Genomic DNA, 17,463 nt, shown 5'->3' on the forward strand with positions numbered 1-17,463 from the left:
GCCCTGGCAACACCCAGGTGGGACGGGACGCTCTCTAGATGCAGTGAATAGGAATTGGCAGAGAGGCTGAAAACCAGATGTGAAGTGGAGCAGGCAGCCAATGACCCCTGAACGTTGGAAAAAGCCATGAAAGAGAGGTTACAGCCCCAACAAATGGAAAAGTTTACACCCAAAGAGCAGAGTTAATAGAGCAAACAGAACAAGAATTTGGCACATATACAATTAGAATCCTCAGAGAGAAATAAAATGATATTGCACCCATAAAAAGGAATGTTTTAGAGATCTTGGAAATGAAAAATTTGATGATTGAAATAAAATTCTCAGTAAATGGGCAGAAGCACTGAAGCTGATAAGAGAGTAAGTTGAGAGGCTGAGTGTAGGAATGCTCTCTGAATAGCAAAAATGGACAAAGCTACAGAAAGGATAAACACCGGTTAAGAGAACGGGAGGACAAACCCCACAGCTGCCAACATTCATTTAGCCGATCTTCAGCAGATGAGAACAGAGAACATGGAGGGGAGAGGTCACTCAGGCAGGAATGGAAGGCAGGGTCCCAGACTGAGGACAGGTGTGGGTCCTGGAGGCAGCTGAGCAGAATCAAGGTCAAACAGAAGGAAAGACTCTTATCAGCAATTTCACAGTGACATTTCTGAGCTCAAGCACAAAGAGAAAACCCTGAAGGCTTCTGGGAGTAGGAGGGGGAGGGTAGAGAAGGGAGCGACTACATCACTACAAAAATAACACTGGATACGAGGAGAAACTGGGGAAATAGCTTCAGACTTCTGAGGAAAATCCTTGGGAATCATTATTCCACAAGTGTAACAACAACACAAGTGTGAGGACCCACAATGAGATGTTTTTCAGACATGCAAGGATTCAAATATTTGACATCTCAGACCTGATCTGAAAGAAGAATTAACTCAAGGACTATGATACAAGAAGCCACAAAACAAGGACTTCCCCGGCAGTCCAGTTGTTAAGACTCCGAGTTGCAAATACAGGTGGGGGTGGGGGTTCAATCCCTGGTCAGGGAACTAGGATCCCACATGCTGGAAAAAAAAAAGAAACCGCAAAACAAATGGGGAGTCAGTACCTTAAACATAGAGCTATAATTCACATACCACAAGATTTATCCTTTTAAGGTATGATTCAGGAGACTTTAGTGTTTCCACAATGCCATTCAACTGTCCCCAGTGTCTAAGCCCAGGACACTCAGCGCCCAGATAGAAACTCTGTGCCTGTCAGCGGTCTTGCCCCGGGTCTTCATCCTAATTTAACAGGACATTGAAATAGGGTTCCTTTTCTCTCTTTTCTGAGGAGTCCTTGAGACAGTAGGAAAAAGCAAAATAAATACAACTTGATCCATCCAACAACAGACAGAAGAGAGAAACTACAGAAAACTGTGGCAAATGAACTCACAGTGAGATGGCAGGTAAACTGAAGCAGGTCAGTAAGTCACAACCAATCTGACTCTGTTAAATTCATCTATTAAAAATGTGGAGGTGCTCACAGTGGCTAAGCCCTACATTCAACCATATGCTGTTGTAACCATAGGTGAGGGACAAACCTAAAGCAAAACCACACAGGATAATAAGAGATCCTGGGATGGAAAAAGATACCTGCAAGTTATCCTAAATGATGCATTTCCATATATAATATATGGTGCTATAGAAATGTAACATGGGGCAAAAGAGAATTTGAAGCAGAAGCTTAAGATGACCATGAAGGATATTTCATGTAGATAAAAGGAATGCACTGTCAAGATCTATCAGCCATGGGTGTTTAAACATCTAAAATATAGATTCAAAATCTGTTCTGTTCTATGTCCCCATATACTAGCCATGAAGCAAAACCCACACCCTCGATGGTCACAGGAGAATGTTAGACTCGAGAGATCAGGAAAAGTGACCAGAAAGACATAAAACATGTATGATGCAAACGTCCCAGAGAGGCGCGGGGGTCAGGCCTGCCTGTCAAGCACTGGGAAGTCGGTGACCCCGGGCAGCCGGCCCAGGTGGCATCTTTGGAGTGGACAGCACGGCCAAGGTGCCAGGTCCACACTGGCTGCTGGGGTGTCTGAGCAGAGAGCACGGGGGCAGAAAGGGGCTGCAGGACTCTGGAGGCACAGAATTTCTGGAACAACTTTATACTTCTACTGTACCCTCAGAAACACTATTACATATATCAAATGCTCCAGCTTGGAGCAGGATACCCAAATGCCAGCCCAAGAACCCCAGTATGGGCTGCATCTCTTGGAGAAGGGGGACTGAGAGTGGGCGGGGTGTGGCTGGCTCAAGAACGCATTCCGCACTTTCCTGCTGTTCCTTCAGCCAGGAGACTAAGGCACACATTGTTTGTTTTTAAACTGGGCGAGATGTTGCCTGATTGGAACAAGTGCATTTACAGGAAATTTAATTCATAACTGATGGTTAAATAAGAGGCCACTTTTAGCCCATAACAACTTACAAGAGAAGAACAAAGTTGGAGGACTCAGGGTTTCCAATTTTAAAAATTACTACAAAGTTACAGTAATTGAGACAGTGAAGTGCTGCCATAGGAAAGACACAGAGGAATTCGAGACCAGAAATAAACCTTCTAGTGTGTGGTCACTTGATTTCAGACAAGGATGGCAAGACAATTTAATGAGGGTGAGAACAGTCTTTTAAACAGAGTACCAAGACAATTGGATATCCACATGCAAAAGAAAGAAGCTGGATCCCTTTCTCATGCTATATACAAAAACCACCCAAAAGTGGGTCCTATATCTAAATTTTAGAGCTAAAATTTTAAAATTACTTGAGGAAAATATGAGTAAATCTTCATAACCTTGGGTTAGGCAAACCCTTCTTATATATGCTATGATGAAAAAGCACAAGAGACAAATTTCAAATAGATAGCTTGTACCTCATCAAAATTAAACACTTCTGTACCCAAAAGGATATTACAAGAAAGTGAAAAAATGACCACAGAATGAAAATATTTGCAGATCTTACATCTGATCAGGGACTCATATCCAGAACACAAAAGAGATCCTTATCAACTCAACAAGGCAAAAGACAAATAACCTGTTAAAAATGGCTAACTTAATAGGTGTTTCTCCAAGGAAGATTTTAAAACGGCCAATAAGCACCTCAGTATCAGTCACTGGATTCTCCTTGGTGGCTCAGACGAATCTGCCTGAAATGCAGGTGACCCAGGTTCCATCCTTGGGTTGGGAAGAGTCGCTGCAGAAGGGAACAGCTGCCCACTCCAGTATTCTTGCCTGGTGAATCCCCATGGACAGAGGAGCCTGGCGGGTTACAGTCCATGGGGTTGCAAAGAGTCGGGCAGGACTGAGCAACTAATTCTTTGACACACATACATCAGTAGTCATTACGGAAATGCAAGTGAAACCCACAATCTAACATTTGGTAGAACAGTCATTACGAAAAAGGACGGTAACGTGTGTTGAGGGTGTCGAGAAGCTGGAACTCACATATACTGCTGGTGGGAACCTATAACAGTGCTGCTTCCATGGAGAATGGTTCAAAAGTTCCTTAAAAAGTCAGACACAAAAAAGAAAAGGGAAAAAGAAATGTAGGCTTACGTTAGCTTTAGTATGGACCATTTTCAATATCCATCTGCTGTTCGTGTCCAAACTAAGTCACATAACAGCTAATAAACAAAGCTCGGATATATAAACAAACAAACAATAAACGACAATCAAAAACTCTCTTAGCAAGGTGATTCCAGGCTCCGTCACAGGTTGCTTTATTTTTCACTTCAAACTAACACTGAACTTCTTCTGCCAAAAGCATTATTAGATCAGTGCCCCTTTCTTTAAAATGCTTTTATCCATTCTTCCAGTTCAGAGGGCTTCAGACTTTTGTAGAGGAAAAGATAGCCTGTGACAAGAGGATGACATTTAACACAAAATCCTGTAACACAACAGAAAGGACATTTTACCCGGAAGAGGTTTAGGAAGAGACAGTAGGATGTTTGTGAGACAGAGTGATGTGGATTTCAAGGTTTAATGAGATATTAAAAAAAGTACTTTTCACTGATGCATCAGTTTTTACTGTCAAATATAAAAGTGCTTATTCTCACAAATCCTTAACGCTCATTCTGTTACAGTACAGAAAGACGCTTCCCCGTTCCAGAACTGTGCCGCATGCGTTTCATGTGACTTACAGACACAGCAAAACCTCCATACAGCTAAATAAATGGCCAACGATGCCATCCTCCTTGCTTGTACTCGTCGATTTAAACTCGGACTAAACATAAGATCCTCCCAGACAAATCCTTAATATTAGTTGTTCTCTACTCCTTCCTAATATTTTGCCCAAATAATTCATGATTTGAATGTGTACTTCTGTTTATTTGCAATATGATAAAATACAACTGCAGGGGAGCAACTTTTTTTTTTTAATAGAAGAGGGAGATAATTTGCACTTCTGTAAACAGATCCGAGCAACCAGCAAAGGAGAGAAACTTTACCCTCCCTCCAGGACTGTAGGCGTCTTTGAAGCAGTTGGGAGATGAGACCCCTCTGGAAGAGGAAGAGCTCTTGGTAACTTAGGGAGGGTCCACTGGCATTTCCTTGGAAAAAGTGTTCACGAATTTCAAGAAAACCTGGAAGAAGCGTTCCTTGCTAAAGCCATCATTCTTTGTTAATTTCTTGGGTTAAGATTTTTTTAAAAAAATCACCTTATTAAAGATGTAGCTGAAAGCACTCCTAAATTTCATCAGGAGTAGGGCGTGTCATGGTGATTCTTAACAGACCATTATGACTACTTGGATTAAAATAGTGATGATCAACACAGATCCTATGCTTTTTACCCTTATCAAATGCTCTCACAAGAAGTCTCAAATGAATATCACATAACAAAAATGAACTTAAGCCCTTTTAATAGTGAACAGCTAGACAAAAATGAAAACGGTATTGGATGTTAATAAATATAGCAGTTTATAATCAATGCTACAATATGTATATTTTTCCAGCATAAATTACTGTATAGAACTGTCTGACTTAAAATCCTCTTCAATTGTTGAAATAATCCTAAGACCAATTCCTGTAAGAGGAGATGAAGGCCCTTTATTTTGGTTTGATGGCTGCTTCAGCTGCATGCCTGGCGATGTCTCACGGGGGATGAGCAGGTTTCTAAGTGGCTGGCAGCTTTCCCAAGACCGAGATGCAGAATTTGAAAAGGTGTTTACTGTGACACATGGGGCCTCTGATATCCCCACACTGAAATCTTGAATTAGAATTGCCAGCTCCATGAATAGACATCCAAGATGACACAGCAAAAGGAAAATGGTGGGATTAAAATTCCTGCTCTGGCTGAGGCAAACTGTGTGAGAGTGACTTTGAACTTGATTTCACAGAACCTTGGCGGTAACCCGCTGTCGCGCTGTAGTAGGCGTGTCTGTTCCTTTACATCCTGCCTGAGATGAGATGAAATCTGAGTGTCTAGCTGGCGAATCTCCACCTCCTCATGCTAATATTAATCTGAATACCTGGAGTTCACCCAGGTGTTGTGCTGCTATGAAAAGGGTACTGGTATTATTTGGGCTTAAATCAGGCTGGAACTTTCATGACTGTTAGCCGTTACTCTTTCGTCCTAGGGAAAGACTAGGAAAGGGGTTTCCAGTGAGTATGACAAGAAGGGGCCCTTCTGAATGAGCGTTTCATGATTGTTTCGGCTAAGCTCAAAGCACTGATGGTGGGGCACAAGGAAGACCCCATGTCTAAATAATAGAAATATTAGGTAGAAGCTGAAAACCACAACTGAACATTTGTTGCTTGACCTCGGTGATGACAGTCAGGTCAGTGGTCAGATTTCCGGTCTCTGTCTTGCTGCCTGGAGGGAGAACGGTCATTCTCACAAAGTCACTGAGTTCTCAGGTTGGCTTTCCCTCTCCAGGGAGCCTGAGTAAGGGTTAGCCTACAATTAAGCAATAATGTTGAGGCAATTATCTAGCCCACTAGAGGGAAACCCCCCCTTTCCTCAGGAGGGGTCTCTGCTTTCCTGAAGCTTGTGACATACCCTTGTGACATACCCGTGTGACAAGTCCCCTTTCTCAGGGACAGACCTCCCAGAGCAGCTGTCCTCCACCCCCCCAGCCCCCCAAAACAAAAACAGTCACCACCAGAGGGGCATGTTTCTCATGAAGAGAACTGGCATCAAAGGAAAGCCAGGAGAGAATGGGTAGTGAGAAGATGGTGCCGTGGGCCAGACCAGGATGTTCAGAGCCTGGTGGTCTAGAGGCAGGCTGTGTTCTCACTGAAGAGGCACCCAAGGGGAGCGGGACCCCATGTCCCTCCTTCCCCTGTTTCTTAAGGCCAGGACTGGACGAGGAAAGGAATGGTGGGATTATACCACCACCTGCAGGGGACCTGGCAAGGACAGACCCCTCCACCCCTGCCCCCTCACTGGTCTATTAGAGCCCTGCCTACTAGCAGGTTGGACTCAAAAGTGGCAACAGCAAAAGCTCGGGGGTCCCATGGAGACCCCACTGTCATCCTCTTGGTTCCAGAGAACTGGGTCGGAGCTGGGACCTTGCTCATCACACACCTTTGCATCACGGTACGTAGAAGAGACTGGGCTGCCTCTGTTGTCACAGTGATGCTTAACTCCAGCTGCCGGCGACAACTGGGGTCTCCAGCCGCTGCTCTAACCTGGTGATCCGCAATTGGATCTTTGGCGCGGCAGCTAACTGGGTTACCTTTCACACAGAGGAAATGGACTCGTGGAGAGGGGCTTTATCCAAGAACTGGGGGCAGCAAGCAAAGGAGGAGTGTCTAGGCAGCCTGATTTACCCCTGACCCTTCAAACCTCAACGTCATCAAGTTCTCATATTGAATCTGTTTGCTTGAAGTTCCCACTGTCTCTAGTAACTGTTCTTCTAAACAGTTCAGATACAGAATCTGACTGATTAGGAGGAAAAAAAAAAAACCCCAAAGGAATGAAAAAAAATCAAGCCAGTTCACAGAGAAGGAGATTTTGGGTTGAGCTGGCAGCCCTGGGGACCTCAGGGGATTCATAATCAGTTTGCAAATTACTCAAAGGAAAGTGTTAATACTGGTTTTTTTGCCCTACAAATAGATCCCAGAGATAGCTGGTAAGGCTAAGGAAGTGCCTATCACTAAAGATGAGTGTGTTACATGCTTAGGATTTTTGACACCTGAACTATGAGGTCATACTTCAGCTTTGGTGATCATTCATGCTGCAGATGAAGGTAACAGAGGAGACTCAAAGAATGTTCTTTAAAAAGCCCCATACATTTGGCTAGTGTGGGTAGACTCTGCCCAGTCAAGTAACGCACATTCCTCAGTGGTAAGTATTTTCTTTGCTCATTTGGGCATCTAGAAATAAAGAGAAGATCAATACTGGAGGAAAAAAAAATCAGTCCTGTTTTATGAAAAACTGAAAAAGCATTGGAAACCAATACAGAAGTAAGATAATTGGGATTATTTTTTATAAACAAAGAGCACTCTTGGATAATTCAAAACATTGGCATTACCTTACACCATAGCTGGATATAAGCATTTTCTGATGAGCTTTTCCTATGTTAGAAATGAGTCTGCGATCTGGCTTTTCAGGTCTCAACATTATTTCCTGATGCTTAAAGACAAACACTGATCCTCGTGTTGACTGGCAATTAATTAGTACCTTGAATTCATCCCTCAGAGCAATGCGTTCACAATTGGCCATAAGAGGTGGCTTTTCAAAGTAATGTAGAGGGATTTAATCCCTTGATTCCCATTACTATGAGTAAGAGTTGTGAGCCTATATCCCCTTTCAACTGACCCCAAATTCACCCCCTGCTGCCTCAGAGCACCAATTAAATAATAAAACCCAAACCAAACCATGGTCAGATGTATTTGAGAACAGAGTTTTATAATTTCCCTTATGCCAAGCAAACAAACCCATCTGATGATATATACAGAAGGATTCGGTTTGAACAAAGAGAACACGCATCTCAAAAGTCTGAACATTTCTTGTGCTATTTGTCAGGAAGTTTGTAATGTCAAAACACTGTGTTCTTCTGGGAATGGGAAGACAAGGAAATAAACTCTGGCTCCAGATTGCTGGAAATGCAGTTTACGTTGTTGGGTTGTTTTTTTCCTTTCATTAAAAAAAAAGATCTTTTAAGACTCCAGTTGACTCAGTGAAATGTCAGTTGTTCAGTTGTGTCCGACTCTTTGTGACCTCATGGACCTGGCTCCCCTGTCCATGGAATTTTCCAGGCAAGAATACTGGAGTGGGTTGCCATTTCCTTCTCCAGGGGATCTTCCCAACCCAGGAGTCAAACCTGGTTCCCTGCATTGCAGGTAGATTCTTTACCGTCTGGGCCACCACTTCTTAAAAACAGGATTCTGATGGGAATAGACTTCAGCTGAATAGTAGGCTAAACTGCATGAGAGGAAGAGAGCTCTTGAAAGATTATTGGATATTTCTTAGCCCAAACCACCTCTGAAAGAGTGCCAAGTTCAGTGGTCTCTGGAGCAAGCAAAGCCAAGGACCCCATTCTGGTCGTCTTTGAGATGAGGTGGTCTCCATGGTGACCGGAGCTAGGGTTCTGCTGTCATATTTGAATATAAAGATACAGGCTGGACAAAATGAAACAACGGTTTTACTTCTGTTCCTGTTTCTACTTCTTCTTAGTTTAATTTGAGGAGGAAAGGAATGAAAAGGGGAAGAAAGAAGAGTAAAAAAATATGAGGCTAATAAAAAACGCTCTCACATGGAGGAGATATATATCATGGAAAGCCACTGGTCTAACATCTCTATCTTCAGTAGTTCAAAATCCTCTCATTTTACTCAAGAAAATATTGTTGACATTACTCCACCACGTTGGTTAGAGTTGGAAAAACCTGGTAGACACAAGTGAGGGAATTAACTTCTGTCATTATGGAATGTTGAGTAAAACAGTGTCCCGGGGCTGCTGGCTGGACAGGCATCAGTGTAGCTATCAAAATAACCCCCTTAAGTTCCCTAGTCAGCATTTTCTGGGACAGTGTGGGTGTGTTCTCACACACATGTGTGTAAATATGCTGGGAAATGGGAAAGACAAGTAGCAAACTATACTTCCAATAATGAAAACATTACTTTTTTCCCCCATGAAAAAATCAGACTTGGTAATGATAATCTGTTGGAAGCATCATTTAAAAAATTTTATGAAACTACAAGGTCCATTCTAAAGAGATTATGAACTAGGGACCAGAATGCTTATTTGAATATATTTTGAGTCTGAAGTTTCCTTGTAAAAATATTCACAGAAATTGGTGGACATTTTTTCATATTTTTACGTACAACTCGATGGCTCTCATTTACAACATAAATCATTTAATGTAACATTTGCAACCTTAGAAAGGCAGACATAGTTAATCCAAGTCAGTTTATAAATTCCAATTTCACATGGATTAAAAACTGCAGATAAATTAAGTCACAATAATATCCTGTACATGCATTAAGGCTGGTGACTGCTAAAGTGTCTTGGGTATCTACAAACAGGAAATCACACACAGATTACTGGGTTTGGAGAGTGTCTACATCATTAAAAAAAATCTTGCTTTTTTTTTTTTTTTTGGTGATACAGATTTCAACAGTAACTCTGGAAAACTGTGAAAAATGTTATTTAAAAATATATATGTATATACTACTGCACAGTTTCAAAGATGTGGTTCATAAATAAGGTTGGCTGCACTGATTAATTTGATAACAATTACTGCACTTCCGAGGTGATTTAAACACGCAGTGACTTATACTCAACATTAGGCACTGGTCATATCCTTCAAGCATACTACAGTTTTATGGTAGCTGTACTGTACATATATATTTTTAAATGTATGTATTTATACAAACTGTGTATATTATGTATGGGATGTCAGAAATGTACACATCACTGTTATGTAATACACACATCTTTGTTGTAGATAAGAGGGTACATTTTAGTGCAGAAAAGCTCACTGCGTTGATTCCACATGTTCAATCCAATACACAGTTTGTCAACTTTTCAGATTTTTTTTTCCAGGACATTTCTCTTTAGATAGTGGGTCCGACTTTCCGTTTGCAATTTGAAAGTTTCCAGAAATAACGTTTTAACAGAACCTCTCTTCCCAAACACAATTCTGCATGTGAGTCTGATCTGTGTCGAAAGGTAACAAATCCCACATTTTAATCATGAATATATTTGGGTTCCTCTCTTTCAAAGATATTTCTAACAATTGTGATCCAGGTCCACTCAGGTCATGGAGGGATAAGGCCAGTTGAACTTGTACCGAACTTCTGAAGAAACAATGTCTTCAAATAGAAGGGAATGATGGTAGACATTCCACATTTAAATGGGAGGCTCTCCCAAAGGATATACAGGGAAGGGAGAGCAGTGCTGTCTCTGGGGGTGGGACAGCGTACTTCCTGCTTTATACTTGTCTGCATTGTTTGAATTTTCACCATGAGTGTCTATTAGTTTCATAACCGGAAAACACAAGAGAGCTATTTGTACTTTGAACAAAACTAAAGAAAAGGAATCAGCAATGATCAGAAGATGCTTCCTTATCAAAAGCACTGATGCCAAAGCAAGGACCAACCACTGCCCCAGCATGCTCCACCAACGAAATGCGACTGTGAGAGCAACGGCACGCTGTGACTGCCCCCAGCCCACTGGTTTCACGTTTCGTTGGAAATGACTGCGGCTCACGGCGTCCTGATATAGGGCTGCTGGCACAACCAGCTGGAGGCAGCCTGTGCCTTGACTTGTGAGCACACTATGTGGATACCACCATGTGGCCTGGGGCTTAAAGGTGAATAAGATCAGAAAGGCACCCCAGGGATGCACAAGGGACACTAGGGGGCCATCCTTTTATGTGAAAGTCTGAACATTTCATCAGAATTCAGCAACAGCGAGTAGAACTAAGCCTCAGTCCTCCAAAAAATAAATAAAAATTTCTTAAGTTAGACCCCAATGGGAAGGGGAAATCTAGTAATAATTAGTGAAAGGAATGTCAGAAGCACCTTGGTTGGATAAATGTGAAAAAAGAAGTATTGTTAATATTTCCAGCTGCTTAAAGGCCAACACCAAATGCAAATTTCACAAAGCCTTCACTTGTTCATTGAAATGATTTTCAAATCACTATAGCTGTTCAATCACTTGCACAGTTTTGAATCAGTGCTTAGAGCTAGGGAATTACAGCAATCTGATTTCCCACCCACAGATCAGGCTGACGAAAATGTTAATATTACAACCAAAGCAGTGAGACCATTAGCATCTGATATACATGTTTTACGTTACCATCACCTTGAATAATGGATATTCCATGTATCCCATCACCTGTCTTTCTCAGGCTGTCTTAGGGTAATTTCGTCAAGTGAGAGGCATCAAGGTCATTATTTTTGTTTTTAAAGCATGGCAAGGTATATCCTCCTTTCCAGGAGTTTTTCTTTTTTTTTTTAACCAATATCTTTGTATTCAAATATATTTAACAAGAACACTAAATCTAGCATATGACAAGAGACAATAAAAGAAATAAATTTCAGGCAATAAAAGAAATTTCAGACAAACATTGTAAACAAAATGTTGAAAAAACTAAAATGTAAACTTAATTAAAAAAAAGCAAAACAAAGAATCGGGGGAAGACATACACGTACTGGATGCACGGGGGCTTAAGCATGGTGTTCGGGTCACTGCCACCCCAGACAAACTGCAATCACTACAGGGATCCCCTGCTCTGTGGTGAGCAACCTGCTTATCAGACCCTGAGATACATCCCCCAGGTCAAAAATGCATTCAAGGTCCGCACGGCACTTTCTCTAAAGACAGGGAGGATTAGACAGAATCACGGCAGCAAACAGTTCTCGGCCTGACAAAGCAACAGACACAGATTCCGATGGAAGGGACACCCTAGACAATGTCCTCATTTGGCCAAGAACATGGGTAAGAAAGCTCTCAGAGAAACAAAGGCTTGTTGAAAAGTATCGGCTGACAAACCCACGGGGCTCCACAGCCCCTGGGGTCACAGTGGCGAGAGGAAGAAACACACGTGCCGGCTGGGCTCCTGGCAGGTGCAGAGGGTTGTTTCCCACCGAGCCTGGGGACACAGCTGCTGCTGCTTTCTTCTGGGTGAGTTTTCAAAGACATAGAGGTTTTTTTTTTTTTTTTCCCACCAGATCTCAGGGTCAGGGTCATGGTCATACTATTTTGGGGAGCAGGGCAGGGAAGGCCCATGGGAGTCGATTCGTTTGCATCTAACACGTTCAGTTGATAGTAGAGTTAGATGGAGAATTGGATGGAGGAGGGGAGGGACTTAGACAAAAGGCAGGGTATTTGGTAACATGCAATCTAGTAAACGTCCAGCACAAAAATAACTGACTTATTTTCATTATTCAAATACCCATCAATACAGACAATAAAAAAATAATGGGAGAAAAGTATATTCATACTGAAAGTAATCAACAGTATAAGAACTGGGTTCATCTTAACTGGCAGTCAAGCTTTTGGCGTGCTATATTGCACCTGGTTCACTAACCCATGAGATTTTGGTTGAATATTCTAAGAAGTCACGGTTTAGCTTGAACTAGAAAGTGTGTGTGTGTGTGTGTGTGTGTTTTCTCTGATCAGAAACGTCAGATCACTTTGTCTAACCTGGGATGCTGGAAACTAGACAAAGACGTGTTCTAGAGAACTGTTGTGTCCTACACACCTCCACAGGCAGCTTATTCCACACCCACACACACAAACACACATGCCCTGGGAGAAACGACTGCTGTTCGATGCTGAAAAATATTCACCGCCTTTCGAGAAATGCTGTGGCCGGGATCGTGGGGAGCACAGTGTCCAGAAACGCTGGGCGATCCGTGGAGACGCGCGCACGCCGCAGCCAGGGGGCAGGCGTCTAGGCCAGGTGGGCGCTGTTTCGCAGCCAGTGCAGGCCCTGCTGGGAGTACTGGACCAGGTGCTCCATGCTGCTGTGCAGGGTGACCGGCCCCATGAGCAGGTCCAGGTCGTTGAAGAACTCTGGTGAAAGAGAGAGGGTCGTCAGGGGGATACACGCTCAGCTCCCGGTCCCATCACATGACGTGAGCCCCCCAGCAGACAGCTCACCTACGTCCCGAGGAGCCCTCGACTGGCGACTTCTAATTCAAACCAATGACATCTATTCAGCCAGAAAGCAAGGAAAACTGACTTCCCCGGGCGGCATTCTCCTTTGTGCAGTGACACCTGTTACCCTGAACTTGGCCTGAACTTGGCCTGAAGCTCTGTCAGCCTTTCCACTGTACTCAACTGCGTTAGGTGCTGAGCCCCTGGGGCAGTCTAAGGCTCCTGGAGGCAGATCAGGGATGGGTGTTTGTTTTTCTCTTTTGGCTTTCGGAACAATCAGCTTGTATACACTGTCTTTTATTTTTATTATATTGGAGAAGAGTTAATTTCCAATGTTGTGTTAGTTTCAGGTGTACAGCATAGATTCAGTCATATGTGAAACATGAGTCAGCTTCTTTTCCCTTATAGGTTATTGCAAAATGCTGAGTAGAGTTCCCTGTGCTCAGTGTAGGTCCTTGTTCACAGATGGGTTCTGAGGCATCTCTACTGAGGTTGCCAGCCAGTCTGTGAACCTTCTCTGGGTTTGTCCTTGCTTTCAACATATATCACTGCCAAGGCGCTATGCTAGGGGCCCAAGGGTGGAGTCAGAGAGGGCACCAAGATGAAGAATGCATGGGCTCTGCCATCTCAGAGACTGCAGTTTAGCGGCTGACAGAGACAAATAAATTCACGTGGCTGCCACGCTGCACCGACCAGGGCCGCTGAAGAGCACTCTCTGGAAGCAAGAATCTGGGGAAAGTGTCTGTCGCTCAGTCGTGTCTGACTCACGCAACCCCAGGGACTGCCCCCTGCCAGGCTCCTCTGTCCATGGGATTCTCCAGGCAAGAATACTGGGGTGAGTTGCCATTCCCTTCTCCAGGGGATCTTCCTGACCCAGGGATTGAACCCTGGTCTTCTGCACTGCAGGCAGATTCTTTACTGTCTGAGCCACCTGGGAGGAGGTTTTGAAAGGTGCTCCTGGATGTGCTGAATGAGGTCCACTAGGGAGGCTCAGAGAAGAGCCAGGGTCCAGGTGGCAGGGAGGACAGCGTGGCAGGAAGCCAGGAGCAGAGCCGGGGAGGAGGGGCAGGTTGGGGGAAGCCAGGTGGACTTCAGACTGGAAGCGTGGGTCTGCTGAGGGACAGGTGGCAGCTGGTGACACCATCTGGAGCCTGGCCTGCTCAGGTTCTCCCAAACCAGCCATAGAAACCTTTGTGCATTTGTCCCTGCTCTTTTATTCACCTGTGACACCCACCCCGACTCCATCTCAGCTACTCGACTACTGTCTGCTTTTCAAAGTCCTGTTCTGTGCCAGCACCTCTAGGGGGCCTGTCCTGCTGGTCTTGGCGCCTGGCACTGACCTCCTTGGCTTCCCCTCTGGGTTTTCTGGGTACACCATCCCTGAGCTGCTGTTATGTCCCATCTGGTTACATGATCAGCTTCATGTACTCAGGGCCCAGCTGCCTATCTGTGCCACTGGTTCTCATCTCATCATGAACTCCTCAGTCTTAGCCTCAGAAGCACGTTACCGTGGGAACAAAACTCTCACTCAGTACTGGAGAAAGAGCAGGAACTTGGTAGGGAGAACATTAATAACATATATACCAGTCAGGGCTTCCCTGGTGGCTCAGACAATAAAGAATCTGCCTGCAAAGCAGGAGCCTTGGGTTCGATGCCTGGGTCAGGAAGAACCGCTGGAGGAGGAAATGGCTACCTATTCCAGTATTCTTGCCTGGAGAATCCTGTGGACAGAGGAGCCTGGCACACTATAGTCCATGGGGTGGAAAGAGTTAGACATGACTAAGCGACTATCACTTCATTTTCTTTCATAACAATGCATGTCTTAAAAGAATCTATACCTGTTGATCTCAGCATTCTATTTCTACAACTTCCTCCTATCAGAAGATAATCAGAAATATGAACAATGATTTATATGAAGCTATCTATCATACTGTTATTTGTAATAGTGGAAGAAAGTGGAAGTAACATAAATGTTCAACAGCAGGGGAATGGTTTGAGAAATTGTGATTACTTTAAGACTGTATAAAGTAGCTCAGCTCCCTAGTAGCTCAGACAGTAAAGCTTCCTCCTGCAATGCAGGAGACCATGGTTCGATCCCTGGGTTGGGAAGAGTGCCTGGAGAGGGAAATGGCAATCCACTCCAGTGGATTCTTGCTTGGAGAATTCCATGGACAAAGAAGCCTGGCGGGCTACAGTCCATGGAGTCACAAAGAGTCGGACACGACTGAGTGACCAACACACACAGCGACTGCATAACGACTATTAGACAGCGTTACAGAGCCATCATAAAGGGTGTTTGTGAACTAGTCTCATGCAAATCTGCCTGATATAATGTAAAATGAAAAAAAGGGGATGTAAAACTGTACATACACCATGATCTTATTTTGGTAAAAATCCTGCATATTTGGAGAAGACTGGATGACATTTCAATAGAATGTTAATAATGATAAGATTGTTGTTTAGTTGCTAAGTTGTGTCCGATTCTTTTGTGACCCCAGGAACTGTAGCCCACCAGACTCCTCTGTCCTGGGAATTTCCAGGCAAGAATACTGGAGTGAGTTGCCATTTCCTTCTCCAGGGGATCTTTCTGACCCAGGGATCGAACCCAGGTCTCTTTCATGGCAAGTGGGTTCTTTACCACTGTGCCACCAGGGAAGCCTGTGATAAGATTACTGATAATTAAAATTTTTTTCTCTATTTTCTGTACTTTACAAATTTAGCCATAGTTACATACATACCAGTTTAAACATGCTTTTATGAGTAAAAACAAACATCATTTAAAAGAAATAGAGCTACTGTATAGCTCAGGGAACTCTACTAGGCTCTCTGGTGACCTAAATGGGAAGGAAATCAGATAAAAAGGGATATATGTATCCACATAGCAGAAACTAACACAACATTGTAAAGCAACTATACTCCAATAAAAATTAATTAAAAAGAAAGAAATACAACTTACCCATAAAAACCTTTTTTTTTTCAGTTGTAACCAGCTATCATTTGAATAGGCAATAACATTCATGTGTGTGTGTGTGAAGTCACTTCAGTCGTGCCCAACTCTTTGAGACCGTAGGGACTGCAGCCCATCAGGCTCCTCTGTCCAGGGATTCTCCAGGCAAAAACACTGGAGTGGGTTGCCATGCCCTCCTCCAGGGGAGCTTTCTGACCCAGGGATGGAGCCTGTGTCTCTTGCGCCTCCTGCATTGGCAGGCGGGTTCTTTCCACTAGCGCCACCTGGGAAGCCCAGGAACATTCATACTCGTCAGCTAATTCATTCATGCGGCATTTCAGATCCCCAGCTATGTTCTAGGCACTGTGCAGGTCTTAGGGTTACAAAGTTGAATAAAACGTCATCCCTACCTTCAAGGACCTCACTGTCTAAAGGAAAAACATACGTGTGCATATCTATATAACTTGTATCTATATCATTGGTTCCTGTATCATCTCTAACCCCGTCTCTATCTCTATGTTTCCCGCAGGAACGATCAAGATAGGCAGAGGCACTGGAAGTGCTAAGGAGGGGGAGAAGTACAGCTTCTACTTGGGTGCATGATGCAGTCTCGCCCAGTGACGCCCAAGGATCAGGCTGTCTCCCCGAGCTGTGGCTGACCCAAGCACAGCTCCCCCAAGGTGCAGGCACCTCTGTTTTCCTTGGCTAGGTTGTCCGCCATCTCCCAGTAGTCGTAGCTGTGGAGGATGCTGTTGGTGATGCTCACGTGGTTGGCCGCCATCTGGTGGATACGCTGTGGGATGCTGACGATGGTTGATGGGGACAGGGCGTTGCTGTTGGACAGGCTCCCCTGAGAGCCCACGGAGCCGGTGGGGGATGGGTTGGGAGACATGGGGGATGGGGTCCCAGTGCTCCTGGAAGGGGAGAGCATGGAAAAACAAGAGTGGAGAGGTTAGTACCTGGTGAGGCAGGGCAGCCCCTCAGGGCACTGTAAACAGTACGAGTTGCCCAGCTTCGTGTGTGTGTGTGTGTGTGTGTGTGTGTGTGTGTGTCTGTGTGTGTGTGTGTGTGTGTGTGTGTGTCTGTGTGTGTGTGTGTGTGTCTGGGGTGGGAGGGCTCAGCTGGGTCCAATTCTTTGTGACCCCATGGACTGTAGCCCATCAGGCTCCTCTGTCCACGGGATTTTCCAGGCAAGGATACTGGAGTGGGTTGCCATTTCCTCCTCCATGGGATCTTCCCGACCCAGAGCTCCAACCCGTCTCTTGCATATCCTGCATTGGCAGGCAGGTTATTTACCACTGAGCCACGGGAAAGCCCTTGCTCAGCTTCATGCAACATCTCATTTATCACCTTCACTTTGCAAAAATGAACTTACTTTCCACTGGCCCCCCATGGAGATGGGGCTTGGGCAGCTTTAGATGAATTCTGCAAGAAAA

General features: G+C 44.2%; 1 protein-coding gene across 1 annotated transcript in view; it reads right to left on the reverse strand.

The window, feature by feature from the left end:
* Positions 1–12,874: 12,874 nt before the first annotated feature.
* AFF3 (ALF transcription elongation factor 3) overlaps positions 12,875–17,463 on the reverse strand; it is a 516,502-nt gene continuing 511,913 nt past the window's right edge. Inside the window, exons 22-24 of the mRNA XM_052648226.1 lie at positions 17,403–17,452; positions 16,718–16,941; positions 12,875–12,996 (exon numbers count right to left, since the gene is read on the reverse strand). Of these exons, the coding sequence (XP_052504186.1) occupies positions 12,875–12,996; positions 16,718–16,941; positions 17,403–17,452 (396 nt within the window). The remainder of the gene's footprint in view (positions 12,997–16,717; positions 16,942–17,402; positions 17,453–17,463) is intronic.

Source organism: Budorcas taxicolor, chromosome 11 (genome assembly GCF_023091745.1).
Source record: "Budorcas taxicolor isolate Tak-1 chromosome 11, Takin1.1, whole genome shotgun sequence".
Lineage (NCBI taxonomy): Eukaryota > Metazoa > Chordata > Mammalia > Artiodactyla > Bovidae > Budorcas > Budorcas taxicolor.